The following is a 22,749-nucleotide window of genomic DNA, read 5'->3' as shown; positions in this document are numbered from 1 at the left end:
TAAGGCAGGAAAAGATAAATATACGATTTCAGAGGTTGCATCCAAGTTGGGGACAGAGACTTGGGCCTTGGGCCCTTGGGGGTACATTTGAAGATGAGGGTGTGAGGGAACAAAAGACACAACCGACCCCCATCCTCAGGGTCTTGCCAGCCCACAGGGCATCTCGGCAGGGCTCAGTAAAATCACGGTCCATATGGAGTAGTCCCAGCCCTTGCCCTTCCCTAAAGGGCACACGGGCCCTTCCCTAACCATCATCCCAGTTGGGAAGCAGCTATGTCAAACCAACACCCTCCCCAACCACATCACCATTCTCCCGGGGGCCAGCAGCCCCGGGTTCCACACCTAGTTCTATGAAGGTCCCTCTGTGCCTCAGTGTCCTCATCTGAACCCCAGGGGTTGAATCACTCAGCTGCCATGTTCTAAGCCCTGGGAGGGGACCATCACCTCAGGAGGTCAGGCCCAGCCTTCCTGGGCACCACCACCACTCTTGCCTGCATTCCTCCAAGTGTGCTGGGATGTTCCTGGGAAACCCCTCCAGAGGCCCCTCAAACAGACTCCAGCACACCCTGAAACAAAAGGAGCCTGGGGAGAGGGGAGACGAATCACAAAGCAACCAAAATATCAGGCCAAGCAATGGGGCTATGTATGGATGTGGAGGAGGGACCGACCATCTCAGGGGAATACATCCACCAAGGCCCTGTTGCGCAGGCGGGTAAGGATTAGCCCCTGGAGAAACTCAGGTGCAAACAGAAAGAAAAGAATCAGAGCCTCCAATGAGTATGAGGATGGGCATTCCAGGTCTCCTGACCTGTCAGGCAGCAGCGCATGATAAGCCCTGCTTGACAGACGGGGAAACTGAGGCCCTGGGAGGTGCCTAGAGTCACACAACCAGTCACACAAGCAACTCACTGCTGAGCTGGGAGTAGAACCTGTCTCCCACTAACTACTGCTCTGTACCCTGAAAAGGGCTCTGTGCCTCAAGTGAACCTCAACAAGTCAGCTTCCTCAACCATCTGAGGGCTTGGGGAGGGGTGGGAACATGTGCCATTCATCCCCATGGGCCCCCAGGGCCCTGGCTGGAGCCCAGCACATAGTAGGTGCTCAAGACATGTCTGCTAGTTGGGTAAATGGGCCAGACTTTATCCAGAGTGAGGGGAAAATTTGCATTTCCCCTCAGCAGCCCTGGGGGATAGATAGGTCAGACAAACAAAACTTTTCTTGAGCTGGTGTGGGGGAAGGAGGGAAGGAACCTTGGCTGGTGACATTCTACTTGGGACAGGTCCCCCCTCATATCTATAAGCCATATCTAGCCTTCAAGCAGACTCAGGATCACAAAACCCAATGTGAAATGGCCAGCTGACCCTTGCCATCTAAAGGTCACTGTTTCCACCATGCTTCTGGTGATTGTCAATGGCGGATCTCACTCTGCCTATTTCTCAGATGGGGAGATGGGGGGCACGAGAAGGAAGAGCCCTGCTTAGTGCCCCCACTTTCCTCAAAGCTGGGGGGGATGGGACTGTGGACACTGTCTGTCACTTGCAGCCCTAGGCAAGGACCAAGTCTTGCTCTCAAGTCCACAGGGCGCCCCCCACCACTACTCCACAGGGCAGTGGGGGCAATGGGCAGGGGGCTTCCTCAGAGGTGGCAGCCTGGCCACAATCCTCCCCAAGACCCAGCCAGCTGCGAACCTGCCTCCAGCCACCTCTTCCCTGCACTTTTCTGTTTCTAAACAAACATCCCCACCCCCTCCCCGCCCGCCCAGAGTTCTCAGTCACTGTCCTTCCTCACAAGTGGCAGAGGCCAGAATGGGTATAGAGCAAGGGCTGTGAGTGGTTGGGGCTGCGGTGCTGGATATCACCCCCTCTTCCAGGATCTGACATCAGCACTATGGGACCAAGCCCCCACACAGATGGGAAGACTGTGAGGCCTGTGGTCAGCAGGGACCCGCCCAAGGCCACAGCGTGGCTCCCCCCAACATGAGTTACCACCTGGGTTGGGGCACTGGCCTCAAGAAGTAGGGTGCTCCTAGGGGCAGAGGTTGGGATCTGGGTCTTCAGGGAGGGGGAGGTCAATGGCTGCTCTAGCCGTGCCACGGGCCCCCAGCCTCCACCATACACCCTGCCAGGCAGCTCTCATCCCCAGCCATGACTCCCCAAAACTCAAGGCCCTTTCTCCAGCCCCAACTACTGCTCCCCACTATCCCCCTCCCAATCCCTTCCCCTCCTCCACCCCAGGAGGAACTCTGTCCACAATGTCCAAGACAATTCCCTTCTGTCTTTCCACAGGCAGTTCCTCCGCCCAGAGTAAGAACACCAATAGCTCAGCCCAACTGTAGCCCAAGTGCCAGACAACACAAGCTTCTAGCTTTCTATGCACTTGCTCTCATCCTTAAAGGACCCGGCGGTCACCGCACCTGTCACTATACCTGTCTACCAGAGTAGGCCAAAGGGAAGTGACTGGCCAAAGGACAGTTTTGTGCAGAGCTGGGGCCTGGACACACATCTGACTCAACCACTCCCTGTACTGAGGGAAATCACAGCCACCTGGTGACACCCTGTCCAAAAGTCACTTCCTTGGTGAAGCGCTCCCTGCTTTCCCAGATGTAACTTCTGTACAGTGACAGTCTCCTCCCCACTCCCTGCAGGCTTTGAGCTCCTTCAAGGCTGGGACACAAAGCGAGGGCTCCTGCCTAGGCGGGTCCTGAAAGCTGGGGCTCAGGTGACCGCTGGACACACTGTCGCCTGCCCAGTCGGCAGAGCAGGAAGGGGACTTCCGTTTCTCTTGGGGCCTCTGCAGTCAGGAGCAGAAGGGCACCAAAGGGCAGGGGAGGTCATGCAGGGCATCTGCAAGGAGAGGGGAGGGCAGGAGGGCTCAGGGTGCCCTGAACATTACTGGGCATTTGTACAACTCCCATTTCTTCCAGCAGGAACACATTTCCTCACTGAGTCCTACAAGTCCTGCTAGCCCCCTTTACAGCTCAAGAAACTGAGGCTCAGCAAAGACAAGTGGCTTGCCCAAAGTCTCTGTGCTCAAACCCACATCTCTGGTCTTTCAGGCTAAGCCTGGAATGGGGCACGGGGGGCAGGGGAGAAGAGCCAGAAGCCACTTCAAGGAAGGCAAAGGGAGGTGGACCCCAGGCATTGAGAGTCTCTTGAGGACTGAACTCGCAGCACACACCTGTGCACACTTCCAGTCTCAGCTTGAACCCATCCACGCATGGGGAACTCACTACTTCAGGAACTCACTACTTCCTGAGGAAGCCTTGTACATTGTTATTCAGCCCTGACTGTGGGAAAAAATCTTCCCTGTTCTAAGGAGAAGCAGATGAACGCCTACTGCCTGATTTACCCGCAAGCTGATTTACCCTCAAGCTGATAAAACTGAGGTCCAGAGGCAGCATCCGCAGGGCCTGAGCCACACAACCTGCACCCTGGAGGGTGGGGATCTGACCTCAGGTCTACCAGGTCCAGGCATGGATCTGTTCATACCGCAGCCCAATCAAGCTCAGCCCTGGATCAGACTTCCCGTTTCCCAAAGCAAACCAACGAGGCCCAGGTCCCGCTGGGCACTACTGACCACCCTCCTCCCTCTCACCCACTGCCCACTGGTGCTTCAGCGGTCCTGAGCCCCTTGACAGGGACCCTGGCCTCCCCAGGACCCCTTCTGGCCTCCTTCTTCCAGGAGCTCCATCCCACCCAACCTCGGAAGGAAGGCCCTGCTTCCACCAGGCCCAAAAGCCAGCCTCCTGGATCACATGCCTTTCCAACCAAGGATCTTGTTACTGGAAAAAAGAAAACGCTGCTTCCATTTCCCCTCCTCCCTGTCCTGCCTGCCGCCTTGAAAGAAAAACTTTTCAAAGGCAGTGAGCCCATCCACCAGGAGGGGTCTCAGGCAGATCTAAAAGCCCTGGCTCCTTTGGAGCCAAGGACTCCTGGGACAGGATCCTCTAAAGTCCAGCCACCTGTCCCTCCACCCAAGAGGTGGGGAAGCTTGTTAAGTCCCGGGGGAAAGGTGGGGGGGTGGTGGTGGTGAGATGGGCCCCGCCCACTCTGCGCTGGGAGCCTAGGGCCCTGAAGGCAAAGTGAGGAAAGGCCAAATCCACTCAGGATGACTTCATTGCTAGGCGATGGAGTAAACTGAGGCACAGGGGAATAGGAAGTGGCATCTGAGAAACGAATAAAGAGAACCCCGAACTGCAATCTCCCCCTTCCCTGCGCAAGGCACCAGGGGAGGTACCAGGGGAGAGTAGAGCTTCGGATTCCCCAGGACGCTGGCAGAGGAGGGAGAAGCTGGGGGGAATGCAGATCAAGCAGACACAGTAGGGGGCAGCCAGATAAGGGCGAAGTGGGGCGGGGGGGAGACACCCGGCTAAGTAAACTGAAGGAAGATCCAGGGTCCCCAGCATTCCCCCGCATCAGAGGGCAAGGTGGAGGTAAGGGGAGCCCAGGGGCCGGGGGTCAGAGTGGCGCCTACCCCTGGTGGGCCGGGTCCGGCTGCGGGAGCGGCTCCTCTGTCGCTGCAGCCGGGGCCGCCGCAGCAGCCGGTAGTAGTAGGAGGGCCTCCCGGTGCTCTTCCTGGCGCTGCCGCCCGCGGACATGCTGCCGCCCGCCGGGCACCGGGCTGGGCCTGGGCGCGCTCACACGGGCCCCATCGCCCGCTCCTGAGCGCCCGGCGGGCGTCCCCGTCTTCTCCCGCGCGCTGGTGCGGGTGCCGCGGAGGCCAAGGCTGCCCCACAAAGTCGCTCAAACTCCTCCTCCCGCCCCCGCCCTCCCAGAGCAGCCGGCCCCGCCGCGGGGGCCGGGGACCGGGAGGCCGGGCTGGCACCGGCCCGGAAAGTCAGTGCGGGAGAAATCCCGGCCTGGAGTTGGAGGGGCGAGGCGGCCCGGAGTGCCCCGGGACCCTAGGCAGGTCCCCAGGAAGGTCACCGTCTGCACCCCTCGTGCCCGAGAGCCGTGGCCGGACCTCAGGGCGCACGAGGCGCTCCAGCCCGCCAGCGGGTGTAAACGGTGCACACCCGCGTGCGCGCGATCGCGGGCACCGGACAGGGCGCACGCCAGGCAGCCAGGCGGGCACCGCGCTACGAATCCGGTCACCTTTTTAGGGGCCGAAAGAGGCTGACACCGCAGGGCGCCTTTCAGCTCCAAGCTCTCTGAACTGAGTCTGGAGCCGCAAACACACCGCCTGGCGAGCTCACGGCCCTAGCCCCCTAACCGGCTTGAAAAGACTTCCCTTTCACGCAGAAAAGTTGCCGGTTCTTTGCATTTTAAAAATTGCTCCGTTGGATACACATATTCTTTGTATATAATTACAAATGCAGCGTGTATCTCCAAGAGCACAGAAAGGCGAGAGAGGTAATGAACACTGTGTATCTCGCAGGCTTTGCCAAATCTGAACATTTTGCCCCTGGCGATCTGGACCACCCCCCAAATACACCACCACAGAGGCGATGGGCTCTTCCTCCCCCTGGGCGTTCAGGGCAGCTCTGGCAAGCCTGCAGAAGAACCTCCAGGAGGTGGAAAAGGGAGGCCGGGAGGAGAGACATGCCCACTCCCTCTACTGCCCTCCTGCTGAAAGACTTCCCCAAGTCACTCCCCAGCTCAAGAACTTTTCATGGCTCCCCAAGTCCAAACAACCTTCCTTGGTATTTAAGGTTCCAACCATCTGGCCCCAACCATTCTCCAGCCTCACACACTAGTTCCCCCCTTCTCACTCCTCTTTGTGCTGCTTCCAGAAGGGGCTGCCCTGCCAGAGGCCATCCTTCTAAGGCCCAAATTCTATAGCCTTTCCTGATCATCCTGGCCCTTCGTGGTCTGTCTCTCTCTCTCTCCTCCTACTTGCCCCAGCAGCAGCATTTAGCTTTTAAATTATGCAGTCACCTGCCTGAGCTTCATTCCCTCAAATATAGAAGGGGAAACTGAGGCCCTGACAGGGAGGACTGACTGGCCTCAGTCACACAGAAAACGGCAGAGGCAAGTGGTCTCAGCCTGGGGCTCCCAACACACAGTCTTAGGGGTGTGCTTGAGGGAGGGTCATCCGTGGGTGCTGGAGACAGTCTGGAAGTTCTCCAGAACAGCTGGAAAGGTGTGGCCCTGGAGGGGGCGGGGCAATCTCGGCAGAAATCCAGGCCGGGTTTTGCACCTCACAAAGAGAGCCCCCCTCCTTGGCTCCCTCAGCCCAGGGGGGAGGGCCCCCAGGTCAGGAGGAGCCTGGATCACAGCTGGAAGCCAGGCGCCTTCCTAGGACCAGGGGGGAGGGGCAGGAGGGGTACTGCTCCTATGAACCCAATCTGGGTTGTCCAAAGAGACACACACACACACACACACACACACACACACCCGTGCTGGCCCCTCTCCCCAGAGTGGCTGCCAGTCCCTGTGGCAGATGGAAAGCCACCGTGCCTGCAAGGACACCACTGACCTCCTTTGGGTTAAGCTTTGCTCTAGCTCATTCCCCATGGCAGTCACTGCCCAGGAGCCTCCCTTGCCAGAGCAGAGGCCCCAGAAAAAAGCTGTAGGCACCCTCCCCTGACCTCCCCACTCAGGTGGGGCTCCTGCAGCCACCTACCCACCCTTTGGCACTTCCAGAAAGAATGACCTCTCCAGCCAGGCCCACCAGTTTCGGTGGGTAGAAGCCTCCTAGAAGTCCAGCTCAGTGTTGGGGCATCGGTCCGGTACAAGAGCCTGGAGTTCATCAGGCCCAGTTTCCTTCCCAAAGCAGGAATGCCCTGATCAGCCAGAGTCTGGCCTCCCCTTGAGGAGATGAGACATTCCCTGCCAAAAGACTGTCAGTGGCTAAGACAAGTGGTCTTGGCCTGGCATCCTCAACCAGTAGATTTCGTTTGTATGTGTGTAGAGGAAGGGGGGGAAGCAGCCAGGAGTTCAGGGCCTCGACAGTAAACACAGTTGGGCTCCAAGACCTGGCAGAGTCTCTCTGCTTATGCTTGAGCCTCTCAAGTTCTCTGTGCCTCAGTTTCCCCACCTGCGAGGAGAAGCGATGGACCCCGCTCAGCCTATCTACCTAGTGCAAGGAGGAGGATCAGCTATTAAAGAAGCTTCTGCATTCCTGGCCTTGGGATGGGGCGGACATTGCCCACCGGCCCAGCTGAACACCTCTCCAGGCCTCGGGAGGGTCTGGAATAGGAGCCAGCTGGGGTACAGAGGAGGCAGGGGGCTCTGCCCCTCCTCCTGTCCCAGGCCCCCCAGGGCGGCAGGCCGGCAGACAAAGGCTGCTCCCTGCACACCCCAGCAGAGCATCTGGAATCAATCCCACTTTGGAGCAAGCCACCCACCCCCTTTCACTGCCCCTGTGGCCTCCTCCCTGTAAACAGGAGCAGTCCTCTTTCTGGAGGCCACCTAGAGGAGAAGAGGGGCATTTGAAAACACCCTCCCCACCACCATTTCCTGCAATAGTCCCCCTCCAAGGGGAAACCGTCTGTGATTGCCCCCACCAGCAGGGGCTTCCCAGGCCCTGCTGATCTGTGAGCTGGAGCCCACAGGGCTGGCAGCCTGTCAGTGGTCTGTTCTCCCCTGCTCTTTGGACCCCAGAGGGGCTTCTGGATAGGCCCAGCGCCCACCTCCTCAGCCTGCAGCTTTGGGTCAGGGTCAAAGCTGCGGCTTCCACACCCCTGAGCCTCCAAATCACCCCAGTACATTAAGCACGTATATTTCTGGGTTCCCCCAAAACACCTGATTCCATGGTTCCAGATGGGGCCTGGGAACCTTCACAATTAGTAAGTGCAGGCAGGGGGACAGGGGCCAGCTAAATCAGATCTGATTCCCCTTACCCCCTTCACCTGCCCTTAACAGCCCCCAAAAGTGAACGCACGGAGTACTGAAAAGGACCCAGGTTTGTCACAAACTGGCCCCCTCCCCTTGCACCTCTGCCCACTCCAGCCCCTTATCTAGCAAAGTCTCCCCACTCATTTCCACCCTGCCTTGGCCCCGTTGGTCAGAGGATCTTCCTTCTGCACCTGGTGAACTCGTCCTTACCCCTCAGGACCCAGCTCAAACATCATCTCATTAAAGCAGTCTGAGTCCCATTGAGAGACCCTCCCCACCCTCCACCCCATCCCACCAGTTGGGTTGTATAATGAGGACATGGGAGAAGATCAAGGAGAGAATGCCCCAGAGAATCTGCCTCTGGGCAGAGAAACCATCCCTGTCTGGGTGTCCCAAGAAGAATTACACCCTGCTGGGCAGAGGGTGTGGGAGGCCTAAGAGCTGGGCTGTAAATCCAGGTAAACCCCAGGCCAGGGGGTGGTGGGGGTCGCTCAGGGGGTCACTCAGGCACCAGATGCCGGAGCGAGGGGGCCAGCCCAGTGCAGTCTCCCATCCTACCGGGGTGTTAGGTTTAAAGTCAGTGAGGGAGGAACAAAAATGTGTATTGTCAGAATTACCCCTGAAAAGCCTTCAATTGCCCATAAAGGACACTGCTTCCTGCAGTGTTAGGACAGAGGGGAGCCTGAGATGGAAGGGCTTGGCCTTTATTGAGGGGCCATCTGGCACAGGAGGAAACAAGAGCAACAAGAACCGGCCTCCTAATGCTAGATTCCATCTGGGGAGGAGAGGGGGGTTCACGCCCAGAGGAGACCCCAGAAGTCCAGGACTTTCCACGGAGCAGGACTAGAAGTTTGGCCTGGAGAGGTCTGTCTGAAGATGAAGTTGGATCTAATACTGATAAGCTGTATTCAGCATTTGCTGTGCGCCAGACCCTGTCTGGGGCGTTCAACGCACAAGATCTCATTAAATCTCACAACAAGTTTAAGAGGCCAGTGGTTCCCATCTTCATCTTACAGAAACTGTTGGTGGCCCAGAGAGGGAAGTTCTCTAATGTTATACAGCTGGCACCAGGAGTCAAGATTTGAACCCAGGCAAGCTCTTAAGGCTGAGCAGGACTTTAATGCACGGAGGAGGAGGGGCAACAGTCTGGAACTTTCCATAGAAGCCAGCTTTGACAAGGAACAGGAGGAGGTGAAGAGGGTTAGGAGTCTTGACAGGGGAAACATTGGAGCCCACGCCAGGCCCCACACAATGGGTGTCGGAGGGCTCAGACCTGTCGGGTTTCCTGTCGGGACGAGGGTAGGCAGCAGTGACCAGGGGAAGTCCCTGACCGGGCAGCCCAGCACACATCCGCCTCCTGGGCCAGCCTCGACCCATGAGTGGCTGAAGATCTGGGCAGGGGTGTGGATGGGGGTGTCGTGGGGGGCGCTGGTGGTCAGGGTCATTGGCCTTGGTCTGGAGAGCTGGGCTGTCTGGCCAGTGTCTAGTATGCGTCCAGGAGCGAGGCTGAACCAGGAGCAGGACCTTCATCAGGATGTGGGGGAGCGGGGACTCTCCCCACTCAGTGGAAAGTGCAAACGGGCCCTGCGAGGTCACACTCAGGCCCAGCCAGCTGTCCACCACCTCCACTTCCCCCCAGACTTCCTCCCGAAAGCCACCAACAAATTTATTAACATCCTTCCCAGAAAATGGCCCCATCAGGGCCATGCCGGCCCCAGACTTGAAGGACTCTGCCCCTCTCAACACAGGTGGAACTGGGGTCCGGGTCAAGTATGAATATTTGAACACACACAGCCCTGGGGGAGTGTATCTTGAAATCACCCAAAGCTGGGCTGAGGGTGAGCCTTGGGAGACAACAGGGCCCTAACAGGAGCAGAAGGCCAGTTGTCCGGGTCACTGTGTTTTGCTTTGTTTTGTTTTGTTTTGTTTTTTAAGATTTTATTTATTTATTTGACAGACAGAGGTCACAAGTAGGCAGAGAAGCAGGCAGAGAGAAAGGGGGAGGCAGGCTCCCGCCGAGCAGAAAGACCGATGCGGGGCTCGATCCCAGGACCCTGGGATCATGACCTGAGCCGAATGCAGAGGCTTTAACCCACTGAGCCACCCAGGCACCCCAGGGTCACTGTGTTTCTTTGGGTGCTGTGTGACTTAAAGGAAGGCTCTTGACATCTCTGGCCTCAGATTCCCGCGTGCGATATAGAGATGAGACATCTCCATCTCCTCCCAGCCCACCTCCATAGGATTCCATCAGGATCTAGAAATTTCCCCCAGTCTCAATCCAGCACCTGTGTGTTCCTTCCTGTCCTCCAAAAGCCCAGAGAAGATGTAGTTCCTTTGTACATGTCAACAACCTGTCATAAAATCCTGGAATTTTATGGGCAGATGTCAAGAGCCAGAAGGACCTGCAGAGCGGAGTGATGGAGCCGGAGAAGCCGAGGCCTCATGGAACAGCCACTTGCCCCAGGGACGCTGCCTAATTCATCACATGCCCAGATCTGGTATCAACTCCCCAAACACAGGGGTCTGATTTCCCCTCACCCCTCAGCACAGAGCAGTCAAGGTAGGGTAGACTCACTCCCTGCAGATGGGAAAGGGAGGCTGAGACAGGGTGTGACTTGCCCAATGTCATACATGAGTGTTGGGGCAAGGCCACCTAGGCATGTAAACAGAACTGCCAAGACCACCCTTTCTACTCTTACTCCTTGGGCGGCCCCCCCGCACCCCCAGAATGCCTGCTGGCTTCTGCCCACAGGAGCCCTGGGCTTCCGGTCCAGGACAACTGCCCCCGAAGCTCAGGGCTCCAGTCCCAGGGCTGGGGGAGGCTGGGATCCACTCTCCAGGCCCCAGCCCCAGCCCTCCTTCCTCGCCCCCACCCTAGTAGCCAGCATTTCAACCCAGATGGCCAGGCCTGAAGCAACTCTCTCCCTGTATTTCCTCTCCCTGCCCTGACCCAGAAATGCTGCCAAGCTCCAGGTGGGCCCCCAGCCCCTCCTTCTCCGGGCCCAGGCCTGGGACTGAGGCTCCAGGTCTCCGGGCTTCTTCCTCCCCTTCCAGTTGATGGGCGCAGACAGCTCCTCACCCACTGGGTGACCAGAGGGGGTGGCATATGGTCCCAGTGTGAGGTCAGAAAGCCCCCTCCCTTCCCAGGCAGGCCTGCCTGGTCATCTGTGAACCACTTCATGGCTGGCACTGGCCTGGGTTCCCATCGGGAGGGGCCTCGCTCAATCCTTGCAGATCCCACTGCGGAGGACAGACGAACTGGCCCGGGAGCCAGCTCCGAGGAAGCTCCCATCTAAGCGGGGTGCTGAAAGAGTATGGGATTTGGGGTGAGGAACCAGCCCTTCTTGGCCGTGTGACCCCAGATTAGTGCCTTCAGTTCCTCAACTCCAGAATGGGTTTAATGATACTTACACTTTGTGAGGTTGTAGAAGGTCAAATAGCATAGGGAATCAAAACCCCGTATGTAAGCTGATGAACATCTGCTCCTCTGGTCTATTCCTTTTCTCACTCATCCGGGCTCCTCGAGAGCAAGATAGCCAGAGCTTGTCAGCAGAGTTACCAACCCAGAGAAGGCTCCCAGGAAGACTGACTAGGAGAGATGGTAGCAGCATTCAGGAAAAGTGGCTGACCCCATCTGATCTGGAGTCAGCACTAAAGAATTCAGAGGAGGGAGAAGTCCTAGAAGAAGAGTCTGACATTGAGCCAGAGGGCTGAGTAGGAATTGCCTGGGTAGAGAGCAGAGGACTGTATTCTTGGAGGGGGAGACAGCATGAGCAAAGGCCCTGAGGTAGAAACTAGCAAGGCATATGCTGGAGGCGATGTGTAGAAATGTGAGGCTGGAGCAGAGGACGAGGGGGGGTCTCGGGGGCAGGCTGTATGGGGTGTAGACCCAAGCGGCAGTGAGGCCTAAGCAGCCCCTCCATAAGGGGAGAAATGAAGTGATAAAGAAAGAACCCTAAGCAGGGAGGCAGAGGATCAGGCTCTAGGCCTAGCTCTGCAGCTATGTGGTTGTCTGACTTTGATAAGTTATAGACCTCTCTGATCCTCATTCTGCAACTATAAGGGATGGCCTGGCTTTAGAAGGCAGGCCTGCATGTGCCCACAAACTACACTGAAGCATTCAGAAACAGATTCTAGGGCACCACTCTCAACATCACTGAATCCAAATTTTGGTGTGGAGGGTCAAAGAATCCATATTCTTCAAGGTTTCTAGCAGCGTTCTTGGGGAGCCACTAGCTAAGATGGTTGTAGACTCGGCTGGAGAGCTTTCTGATCCCTGAGCAAGCCAAACACAATCCTGCCTCAGGACCTTTGCATGTGCTCTTCCTTCTTCCTCATCCACAAACCCGACCTTCAGATGGCCAGCTCCTTCCTGTCTTTTAGGCCTCAGCTCAAATTCACACCATCAGAGGCCTTTCCTGGCCACCTGATCTCAGTGCCTCTGCCCAATCCCCACACCCTGTCCCATTGCCTGTTTTATTTTCTTCAACTTCCTGCTTCCTAAAACTATCTTATCTGTGTATTTGGTTGTTCACTAATTGTCTTCCCCTCAACTGTAATGAGGGAAGGGGCCTTGCTGGTCCTGTCACAGCCATGTCCCCCATGCCCTCGGTCACTACTTGGTGAATGAGGGAACAGAGGGAGCTGGGATCAAAGGCCCCATTCTTTTCTCAAGAAGGGCAGCTGTGGGACAAGGGGCAAGTCACTTCCCCTCTCTGGGCCTGGCTCTCCTCTGCGGACATGCAGACAGCAGGCTGCAAAGTTTACTTTCAGGCAGCAGCCTGGAGCTGATCGGGACAATCCTAGAGCTGGCACAGAAGAAAGGGACAGATGAGTACCTTTGCTCTGCCTTTGCTCTGCCTGGTGCCTCTCAGCAAATCCCCACGCATTTGCAGCCCTGACCCTTTTTCCCCTCCTGTAAAATGGGCTTGGCCTGGGGGATCCCTTGGGCACTTACATGCAGAGCTTCTGTGCCCAGTCCAGAACATAAGTGGGAGCCACGGCAGGTGTTAGAGGAGGGGCAGGTTGGGCCAGAACCATGGTTCTCACACTTACCGGCCTTTCCTGGGGATCCCACCCAGCCCAAAGCTGGTGTCCCAGGACCACGTAGGTGAAAATTAAGTGTGGCTTGTGTAACCTGTCACCCCTGGGCTCTGGAGAGCAAGAACAATGCCGGCCCTGCCCCCATCCTGGGAACAGCATTTTGTCTGGAAATTCCACCAAGAGGAGGAGGAAGGGCTGGGGCCCTAGAATTTCTGTGCCTGCTCAAACAGGAAGTAGCTAAAGTTTGGGGCCAAGGAAAACAAGTTCAGGGTCATCCTGGAAATCAGCAGTCCCCTTGGCAGGGACTTGCCCCTCTCACAGGTGGGGCTCACCTCCTGATTAATGATTAACATAGACAGACAGATGGTGTGTGAAAGGGGGATGGTCCAGGACCACAGGCAAAGGCCTAAAAGGAAGCAAAATTCACCCAGTCTAATTTGGCATATCTGATGATTTGACATGACACGTCATCAAATATGACAAATACTTGTCATATTTGATGATGGGGAGCTCACTACCAAATGACTCTCCCCGCCCCACCCCATCAGCCAGCCCCCTCCTCAGAAAATCTACAAGTGACAGCGCCTTCCCACAAGCAGGAATTGCAGAAGGCCTTCAGGGATCTAGTGGTCAGCCCACCCTTGACCCAGGGCTCAGAGGGCTTGGGACTTGCCCAGGGTCCTCCCTCAGTTCCCAGGAACAGAGGAAGCTCTTCCCGGCACAGTAAGGAGGAGCCAATAGGAGCTTCAGTCCCACCCCCAAATGCCTCCTGGCTAAAATGTCTAGCTCCCCTAGGTTGGGGGGAGCTGACATCTCGCTGACCTTTATTAGAAAGCCCAGAGGACCAGAGGACGCTGGGAGGAGGCAGACTGAGAGTGTGGAGGTGACCTGGGGTACAAGGGCCCCTCTGTAGCCTGTCTGACCCACAGCCCCTATCCTCTTCCCTGTAGCCTCTGCCTCAGGAAGCTGCAAGAGGGCTTTAGAATTTTCTAGACCTGCTTTCTCAGCCCTTGTGTTTCTTACGTCCTCATGTTGTCCCTCTCTCCCCCAGCCCCCTTGCACAGGCTCCCAGGCACACACAGACCCAGCTTCTTACGGAGGCCCAGGTCTCCCCCATCCCCAGTGGGTTCTGTCCAGGCCCCGCCAGCCCCAGGGCCCACAGAGCAGCCTGGGGCCCTCTGGAAAAGCCCATGGTGCTGCCCCCTGCTGGGCTGAAGAGCTCTAGGACTAAGTCCTCGGCGCTGGTACCACCACAGGGAGAGCTGTGTCCCTTGAGATCCCCAGGCTGGCATGGCACAGGGTTCCAGTCTGCTGGGTGACGTGGACTGGCCCTCACCCCCAACCCCGCTGGGCCCCTATGCCCACTGGAGCAAAGGGATGGCTCGGAACCTCGGTTCTCAGGTGCTTCAGTCCCGCGGAGAGCAGGTTAAAATGCAGATGCCCAGGCCCACTGGGGAGCTTTTGGTTTAGCCAGTTGTGAAGAGCCCAGGAGTCTGCATTCTTAACCAGCCGGGAGTGAGCTCACCCTGGCCACACACCCCCCCTTCTGCTCTCCCTCTCTCAGCTCCCCAGCTCTGTATGGGTTCTGGGACTCCAGCCCCCAACAGTGTCATAACCATTTTCCAAACTGCCACCAGTCTCCTGTCCCTTTCTCAGCACTCCACGTGTGGCAGCCAGGCAGGGAGTCCAAGCCTTACCGTACAGATGGGGAAACTGAGGCTCAGAATGGAGAACAATAAAGTTTGCCCACAGTCCTCATCCCTTGGAGAAGCCCCCAGCTTCCACTGCCCTCTCCAGCTCTCCAAAGACAATCTAGATTCTGGGGTCAAGCAGGTCAGGTCAGCGGCAGCCCTGACTGGCCCTCTTTGTCCTGGTCTGTGTGCCCTGAGACTGTACCAGGTCCTGGGCTGATTCAAATATCCCCTTACTGCTCCAGTAGACCCAGTGTCCCTTTACAGGGCTGGGAGGGACACGGTCCCGTTGGAGGTGACACTGGCAGCTTGGTGCCACACTTGGGCCACCCTCAGGAGCTGGACACTTAACAGCACCACAGAGATGAGAGAGAGCTTTCACCTGACGTGTTTGCAGAGACTGGCCAGGAGAAACTAAGGCCGGAGAGGGGACCTTGCCCAAGGTCACAGAGGACCCAGTTACTAATCCCAACACAGAGCTTCCTCTCTGCCAGGCGGTATTGTCACTGAGCCCATATAATTCCCCTAAGAGGTGGACAGTATTATTCTCCCGCCATACAAGGACAAAAAGGTGGCTGTGGTAGACCCGGGACTTGACCTCATGTAGCCTGGCTCCCACAAAGGATCCCTTTCTGCCACAAAAGATCTCCCCTTTCCTGTCCTTGGGTCCTTTTCTTTGTAAAAGAGTGTGCTATGGCAATGAGCTGGGGCCCTTGGCTTCTACTCCAAGCCCAGGGGGTGGTCCCTGGGTGTTGCCCCAGTCCCCGACCTCACCTCTCACCACCGCCTACACCTCCCCGTTCCTCAGCCACGCTGGTCCCCAGTCCTCCAGCCTCCAGTTCTCTCCTTGTGCCTTTGTTCCCATTGTTCCCACCCAGAGGACACAGGGCAGGCTTCCGAATCCCGGAGCCCCTCTGTGAGGCGGGCTACCACCAGCTCCGAAGAAAAAGTCAAGTCTGTCCAGCTCTCTCCACTACCATGACTTAAACCCAGGTCACCCCCATCTCTAGCTTTGGGAACCACCACAGCCCCTGACTCGTCCTCCCAAATCCTCCCCAAAGCAGCCCTCTGCCCCAGTCACGCCAGACCTCGCTCACCCGCGGACCCCCGTTCCCACTCATCCCACCTCCCCAGCTCTCCTGAGCCGCCTGGCCCCACTCCCACTGCCTCTTCATTTCGGTAGAAACCACCTTCCTGGCACCCCGACCCCACTGCTTCCCCCACAAGGCCTGCACACCCCACTTTCTCCAGGTCCCCCTGCCTCACACCTTTCCTCCAGGAAGCCTTCCGCATCGTGCAATGATAATCTGTGTTTCAGTGATTCATCTCACATTTGCTTCTCCGGGCATGCCGCCCTCCCCAAGGATAAGGTCCTGCCCGCCAGCTCCCATCATAAACCCGGTGCCCGGCCCGGTGCCGTCACGTGGCAGCTTCCAGTCAAGAGGGGAAGGGGGTCACGGTCCAGAATGCCGGCAAGCACCACACACAGACCTCAGAGCCTCTGAGCATCATGAAGCCCAAGGGGGCCAGATGCCCTCTGCCCCGCCCCAAATAAGTCATAGGTCAGGACTTGGTAATTTTCCTCCCCGCAGGTTTTGGTGCTTTCATTCTGTGATTTAGAGCCAATCCGATGAATTTCCCCTATTATCTTTCACACGCAGCCTCCCCCCGGAAAAATCTAAGGCTTGGCTCCAATTTGGGGGAGGGCCCACGAGGCCACATGTGATTCCGAGAGCTTGTTTGAGACTCAAACCTCCAGCAGGTAGAGCCTCACACTCAGGACTAACCGGGTTGGTCCCCAGCTCCCCTCCCGCCCTCCTGCCCTCCCTCTAGCAGGGCGCCTGGCAAAGACAACATAAGCTGCGTTGTGCAGCACCCACGGGGGCCCTGGTGGCTGGTTTGAAGGCTGGGCTACAGACTCTATGCTTCTCCCACCCAGCCTCCATGGTTTCCAAAGACTCTACAGCCAGGACCTTAATCTACCGCTCTATCTCCCCGAGGAAGGCAGGAACTCATCAAACCCGTCTTGCAGTTAAAGAAACTTCTCTGAAATACAGGAGATCACAGGCCAGCCCTGCTTGCCCCATTGGATACTCGCCAGGTTCAAGTGCAGCCAGCAGAGATTTCCAAGGTAGCCTCTGTGCCAGGCATTGTGCCAAGTGCTTGACTGGAGCATTCCCAGCCACCTTTAAAGGCCAAAGGTACTATAAGCCCTTTTTACAGGTGGGGAAATCAAGTCCCAGAGAGAAGCAACTTTCCTAAATTTATACAGGAAGCGAATGACAATAACCCAGAGGAAATACCACTAATGTGAGGGATGAGAAAGGTCTAGAAGCTACAGGGAGCACACAGCTTAAGGCAGCGCTACCCACTCAAAAAAAACGTGGCCGGGATGCAGGGAAAGCTCAGAATATTAGGGTTGGAATCGCACTGCTAAGAGTGCCCGGCTATGTGACCAGGCAAATCCCTTCCCCTCTCTGGATCTCATCACCCCCACCCTGGAGAACAGAGTACTGTCCTACCCTGGACAATCACGGGGCTTGCATGAGGCAACATGCAGGATGCTGCCTTGTAAACTGTCCAGCGCAGGGCCGAGTCATTCCTGCGTGTTGGAACAGCGAAGGCAGACACCATGCAAAGACCTGCAGGGAACCTTGGTGCAGCTCTGGGCTAAGTCTGCCAGCTGCCTCAGAACCGTGGCGGGATCTGGACAGAAGACCCAGGCTGCTCCTCGAGATCACAAGCTGCTTACCTCCCCCTGGGCCCAGGCACCTCACCCCGAGGCATGGGAGCCACCAGGCAGCCCCCTGCTCCCGCATGCACAGATCCCGGCTAGGCAGTGCAGGGTGTGGAGCAGAGGGCATGGTAGGCTGGTCTGGCCCTGGTCCTCACCCCCTCCCTGATGCCCACGGCCCTCGGGGCCACTAAGTCTGCTGTCTTCCCCAGTCCAGCTCCTGGAAGTTTCTGCTTCTGCTTTAGAGTTCCCGTGGCAACCACCTCTCTCCCTCCGACTGCCTTCCTCTCCTCAGTCACTTTACCATCTGAAGAGGCAAGTTTCTCTCTTCTTTATACGACCAGGCAAATAAAAGTGGGCTGGGGCAAGAGGTCGGGCCAGGAGAATGGGGACAGAGAGTGGACCTCCCGGATGCAGCCAGGGGATGGTGCAGCCACGATGTGTCCCCGCAGAGACCTCTGCACCCAAGACTGCCCACATGGTCCTCCACAGCAAGCATCTCCAGATGTGACTGTCCTTCTCACAGGCCCTGCCAGGCCCTGCAGGAGAGGCTCAGGCTGGGGGAGTGGGGTGTCTGGGCTTGGCAAGCTGGCTGGGCCCAAATCTGCTTGCCCCTATCTGTCTTCACCCACCAGCGCCCTGGGTTTGGACCACGTCCACCCCCGCCCTGCCCCCACGCTCTCTGCTTGTAGGAATCCTTCCTTTTCCAAAGCCTGGCTGCATGCAAAGTAGCCCCACAGGAAGTCCCCACCCCTTCAGAACTCCCCACTGCTCCCCCACATCTGGTCCTCCACCATCCAACCATCCCCCTCCACCAACAGCCTTCTGCCCTGCAAGCCAAGCCGATGTCCCCTCACTCCATGTCCCAGCAGGGCCACAAGAGGCCACAAGAGGCCACGTTCCTCCAGCCCACGTTCCATCGCCAGCCGGCCACCGGCTCTCCATAAATTTGTTCTAGAACTCTATCTTCCTGTGGTCACATAAGAATGGCACTCACTTCCTCCCAGGCTGTTGGAGACTGAAATGAGTTTGCAGGTCTGAAAGAGCTTGGAAAATTCTGAAGTGCTGTGGGGAGTCCGGGATTATTTTTAGGCACTGAATTAGTGCCATCCGGTGAATAGCCCCAAGGCCTCCTTGACCCCACGGGTCTCACGGCTCTCTTTCTCCACCTGCTGACCTCCCGAGGCATTGACTCCACACCAAGTCATGGGCCACCAGCGTCACACACACACACACACACACACACACACACACACACACGCACAGCCCCTGGAACACGTGGGCCCCCGCCTGCTCAGCCAGAGCCAGATATTGGCGGAGGGGACTGAGGGTACCTTGGAGGCCCGAGTCAGCAAGGAGAGGCCCAGGCCCTGAGGTAGGGGCAAGGTGGAGGGATAGCTTCTTCCTAGCCTGTGGGGGCTGGGGGATGGGGCCAGAGGCAGCCCCAGAAAGGACTCCCCCACCCACTGGGCTGTCTGCTGTCTTCTCCTGTTCCAGCGGGACCCACCCCCTCCCCTAATGGTCTGGCGGGTTCCCTAGGAACACCTCCCAAATGTGCTCTTCCCAGAGCAAGATCTCTCCCTCCCCCAACCAGGGTCTCCCTCCTTTCTCTGGTGCTGACAGTGAACTTCACCCCCACTGCCCGCCCTGCCTCAGACCTACACGTCACCCCTTCCAAAAGCTCACAGAGGCTGCACCTGCCCAGGCTTGTGCGAGGACAGGGCTGGTTTCCAAGTGCAAGGGGATGCCTGGGGCTGTGGCCGCTCCTGTGTACACTTGAGGGCCATTTCGCTTCCCTCCTAAGGGCTGCAGAGTCAGAGGGCTTTAAGCAGGCTCAGAGAAAATGAATAGACTTGTGAAATGTCAGGACCAAGTAAGTGAAGACAGGGTCAGCCACGGCCTGCCTGGGACTCCCTCCTGTGCCTGCCCTTCTGTCTCCCTCTGCTCCCTGTTCAAGAGCCCAGGATTCCCACAGCTGGCACTGGGAAGCCAGGCCATTCCACCCCCACACAGGATGCTTAACAGACACTTTCCAGGAGCTGGCATGTGAAAACCCATGCAAATACCAGCACGGTCCTGCGAGGGACACTGTCTGAGCCCAAGTGGGCTCAGACAGAGTCCCTGTTCTCAGGGAGCCAACAGTCTGGTAGGACACACAAACTCCTCCAGGGAACGACCAACAAGCGCCCAAGGCAGAGGAAGCATAACGAAGGCAAGGCAGGAACTGATTCTGACTGGCGGGCCAGGTGGAGATCAAGGAAGGCTTCACGGAGAGGGTGGCATCTGGGCCAGGACTTTGAGTAGGACTCCAACAGGCATAGGATGACAGAAGGGAGGGGACCCACTAAGGTTTCACAGCAGCCTAGGAACCACAGAGAGACTTAACTTGACTTCCCTTTTCCAAAGGCCATGTGGTTAGACCATGGTGAGGATTTGGGTCTGGAGAATGTTGGCCTCGTGTCTAATCAGCTGGGGCTCTTAGGCCAGCCAGGTGATAAATGCAGCAAGATGGCCCAGAAAGAGGCACTTTCTAACCTGGCTCCTGACACCAGACCCTGGGGCAATGTCTGTTCTGGTCATTGCTATCACAGGGAAGTGGCCCCAGAGTGCCACCGGGAGACAGGGCCTGCCAGGTCTTAAAAGCTCTAAAGAAAAGAATCTCCTTGAGTTCCCTGAGCAGCCCATTCCAGGATTTCACACCACCCCATGGCTGGCCAGGAAGTTCTTCCCCCTATCTAACCTATATCTCTCTTGCTGAAATGTACACCCGCCTTGCTTTGGAGACACAGGAATAACAAAGCACAGAAGCTAAAAGGCCTCACCAGGAGCTCTGTTTGCAGCAGAGGTGGGAGTGGGGGTGGGTCAGTGGGCACAGACGCCACTCCTGGCCGTGACAAGAGAGGACAAGGCCCTCTTTGTGTGCATGATTAATTTATAGGCCTGGGGAGGGCCAAGTGAGCAGGAATGTCCTCTCTCTAGGCCTTGGAGGCTTCCCTGACCCAATTTAGAAGCTGCATTTATTGTGTTGTTCATGTCAAACCTTCCCGATGAGGTCTCTATTCCCAGCGTGCTCATGAATTTTCCAGGGGTATAATAGTGTACGATCGGAGAACGATTTATTAAGAAGATTAAACCCCCCAAATATGCTTCCGCATGCTCTACAAAACACAGCAAATTTATCCTCCAGCATTAGTGGGCTCCCACTGCCCGGAGAAGCACAATCACTCACGGAAGCGAACGCTGGAACCCCTCGCCCTGGGGAGGCAGGGAAGCCGCGTGGGGTGTGGGGATGCCCAGTGAGGGTCCGGGGGGAGTGTGCGAAGGTGCATGCATGTTTGAAGACCCTGTCCTGGCCCCCTGCCCACTTTGCCTTCATCCTCATGCCTCCCCCCCACTCCGCCCCCCACCCGGCTTCCATGCTCAGTGAGGGCTCCAGGATGCTAGATACAGGATGCGGGTCTAGACGCTTCCCGCTCTGGGACTTAGAATCAAAAAAGAGCTCCTAAGTTCATGTGTCTGGGGACCCGTCTCATTCTCCACACCTTCTGTCCCTGGGAACTCCTGGAGAGAAGACCCGGGTCAGACCCGGCCAGACAGGGAAAGAGACACAGTTTTTGCTTGACCCTTCCTGGGGAAGGATTGGGGGCTACACTTGAGGGGCCAGAGGAAGCCTTGCCAAGAGGTTGGAGAGGAGGCTGCCCTGCCTGGCCCTTGGGACAAGGGGAAGACAGCAGCACCCAGGGCCCACGTGGGGCAGATCTGGTTTCAAATGCTCGTACGGATGCCCAGGCCTCAAGTGTCGATCTGAGACCGCTGACTGGCCTCTCTTCTCCCTGCAGGCCCTCGAGTCCAGTGGGTCCCCAGAACCATCTATTTTATCACCAGTGATAAAAAACCATCCTGGTGGGGCGCCTGGGTGGCTCAGTCAGTTAAGCATCTGCCTTCAGCTCAGGTCATGATCCCGGGATCCTGGGATCCAGTCCCGCATCTGGCTCCTTGCTCAGCGGGGAGCCTCCTTCTCCCTCTCTCTGCTGTTCCTCCTGCCTGTGCTTCTCTCTCTCTCTCTCTGACAAATAAGTAAATAAAATCTTAAAAAACAAACAAACAAAAAAAAAACCTGTCATGGATGAGAGCATGTCCACCACTTACTCTGTGCCAGGCACAGTGCTAAGCTTTAAACACATTGTCCCTTGTCACACCCACACCACCCTGCCAATGAGTGATGTTACCATCAGGTTCCTCGGAGGAGGGAGTGAGCCTTTGAGAGTGTAACCCACACACCTGGGCCAAGCAGCCAACAACCGACAGAACCAGGATTCAACCAGTTTGAACCAGAGTTTGAACCAGGATTCAAACTCTGCTGGTCAGCCTCTAGGGTCTGAGGTGTCAAGAACCTCCCATGCCACCTAATTCCACAGCTGGGACAACTCCCGCTCCTACCGCCCTGAAGCCCCTCTGTTTGGGTTCAATTTAGACCTCTGCATCCACTGGAAGACCACCCAGTCCCCCTGATGGCCACCCAGCCTCCATCCCCATCCTCTCCAGCCTTCCTTCCACCCAGCAGCCAGAGGGACAGTCCTTTACCTTTTGGGGGGCCATGGACCCCTGTGGCCTCTAGAAGGTCTAAGATTCCCTTCTCAGAAAAATGTTTTTAAATGCATAAAATAAAATACCAGGGATTACAAAGGAAACCAATTACACTAAAATACAGCTATCAAAATATTATAAAAAAGGCATAACAACATACATGCTTTTTATTAATGCTTTAAATAATAAGATCTAGTTCTAATCACTACTGTTATTTTGAAGTATGAACAAATATGTTATTTCAAGACCCCTACAAAACTATACTATGATGTGATAGTGTCTGTGATTTCTAGGATTCCTGCAAAATCACTGAAGGGCTAATACCATTGCGGTTTATCACCCACATTTGCAATTGGAAGAATTAGAATTTGTAACCATAATCAGAGGTCAGAGAAAATAAATGTGGGATTTTTTTTTTTTCCTGTCCACATTCTGAGATTCCACCCAGAGACTCCTGGGGTCCTTGGTTGAGAACCCCTGGCCTAGAGGTGGGGGCGCGGTGGTATAAGGGAAAACAGTAGGCTTTGTCCTGGAGCCCAGCGTTTGGCTGTGTGCTGCCCAGCACATCACCAACCGTATCAGAGCCCCATCTCCATCCACCTGCCTCCGTGTGACCATGGAGGAACCAGGGCCCGTGCCCACAGCCTTGTTGTTCGGGCGTATCCCAAAGCCCTTCAGTGAGATAGGCTTCACAGAGGCCCCCTTGGAGCCCTTATGCCCCCAGACAGCCCAGCTCAGGGCCTCTAGGCCCCTGGCTGCCTCCCAGGAAACTTGTTTTATGTCCCGAAAGACCAGGGCTGACAGGTGATAAATTGCCAAGGAAGGCTGGAGTGGGCTCACGTCTGCCCGGCGCCCGACCAGCCACCCTGCTACCCACCACCACCCTCTCAGAAAGGATAAAAGCACATTAATTACC

At 56.7% G+C, this 22,749-nt stretch overlaps 1 protein-coding gene across 5 annotated transcripts in view; it reads right to left on the bottom strand.

Annotated features, from left to right (window-relative positions):
• DAB2IP (DAB2 interacting protein) overlaps positions 1-22,749 on the bottom strand; it is a 186,077-nt gene that overhangs the window by 119,485 nt on the left and 43,843 nt on the right. For 2 of the 5 annotated variants that reach the window (XM_032865772.1, XM_032865770.1), the window contains exon 1: positions 4,474-4,711. The exons of 2 other annotated variants lie outside the window; for them this stretch is intronic. In XM_032865772.1, coding sequence (XP_032721663.1) covers positions 4,474-4,597 — 124 coding nt within the window. In that variant the 5' untranslated portion in view covers positions 4,598-4,711. Of the gene's footprint in view, positions 1-4,473; positions 4,712-22,749 lie in introns of those variants that run through there. One more of the 5 variants, XM_032865768.1, reaches the window with a different exon arrangement.

The sequence above is a fragment of the Lontra canadensis genome, unplaced genomic scaffold (genome assembly GCF_010015895.1).
Source record: "Lontra canadensis isolate GAN:19392208 unplaced genomic scaffold, GSC_riverotter_1.0 scaffold30, whole genome shotgun sequence".
NCBI lineage: Eukaryota > Metazoa > Chordata > Mammalia > Carnivora > Mustelidae > Lontra > Lontra canadensis.
Note: the sequence above shows the minus strand (reverse complement) of the source record. Positions and strands in the feature narration are given on the sequence as shown.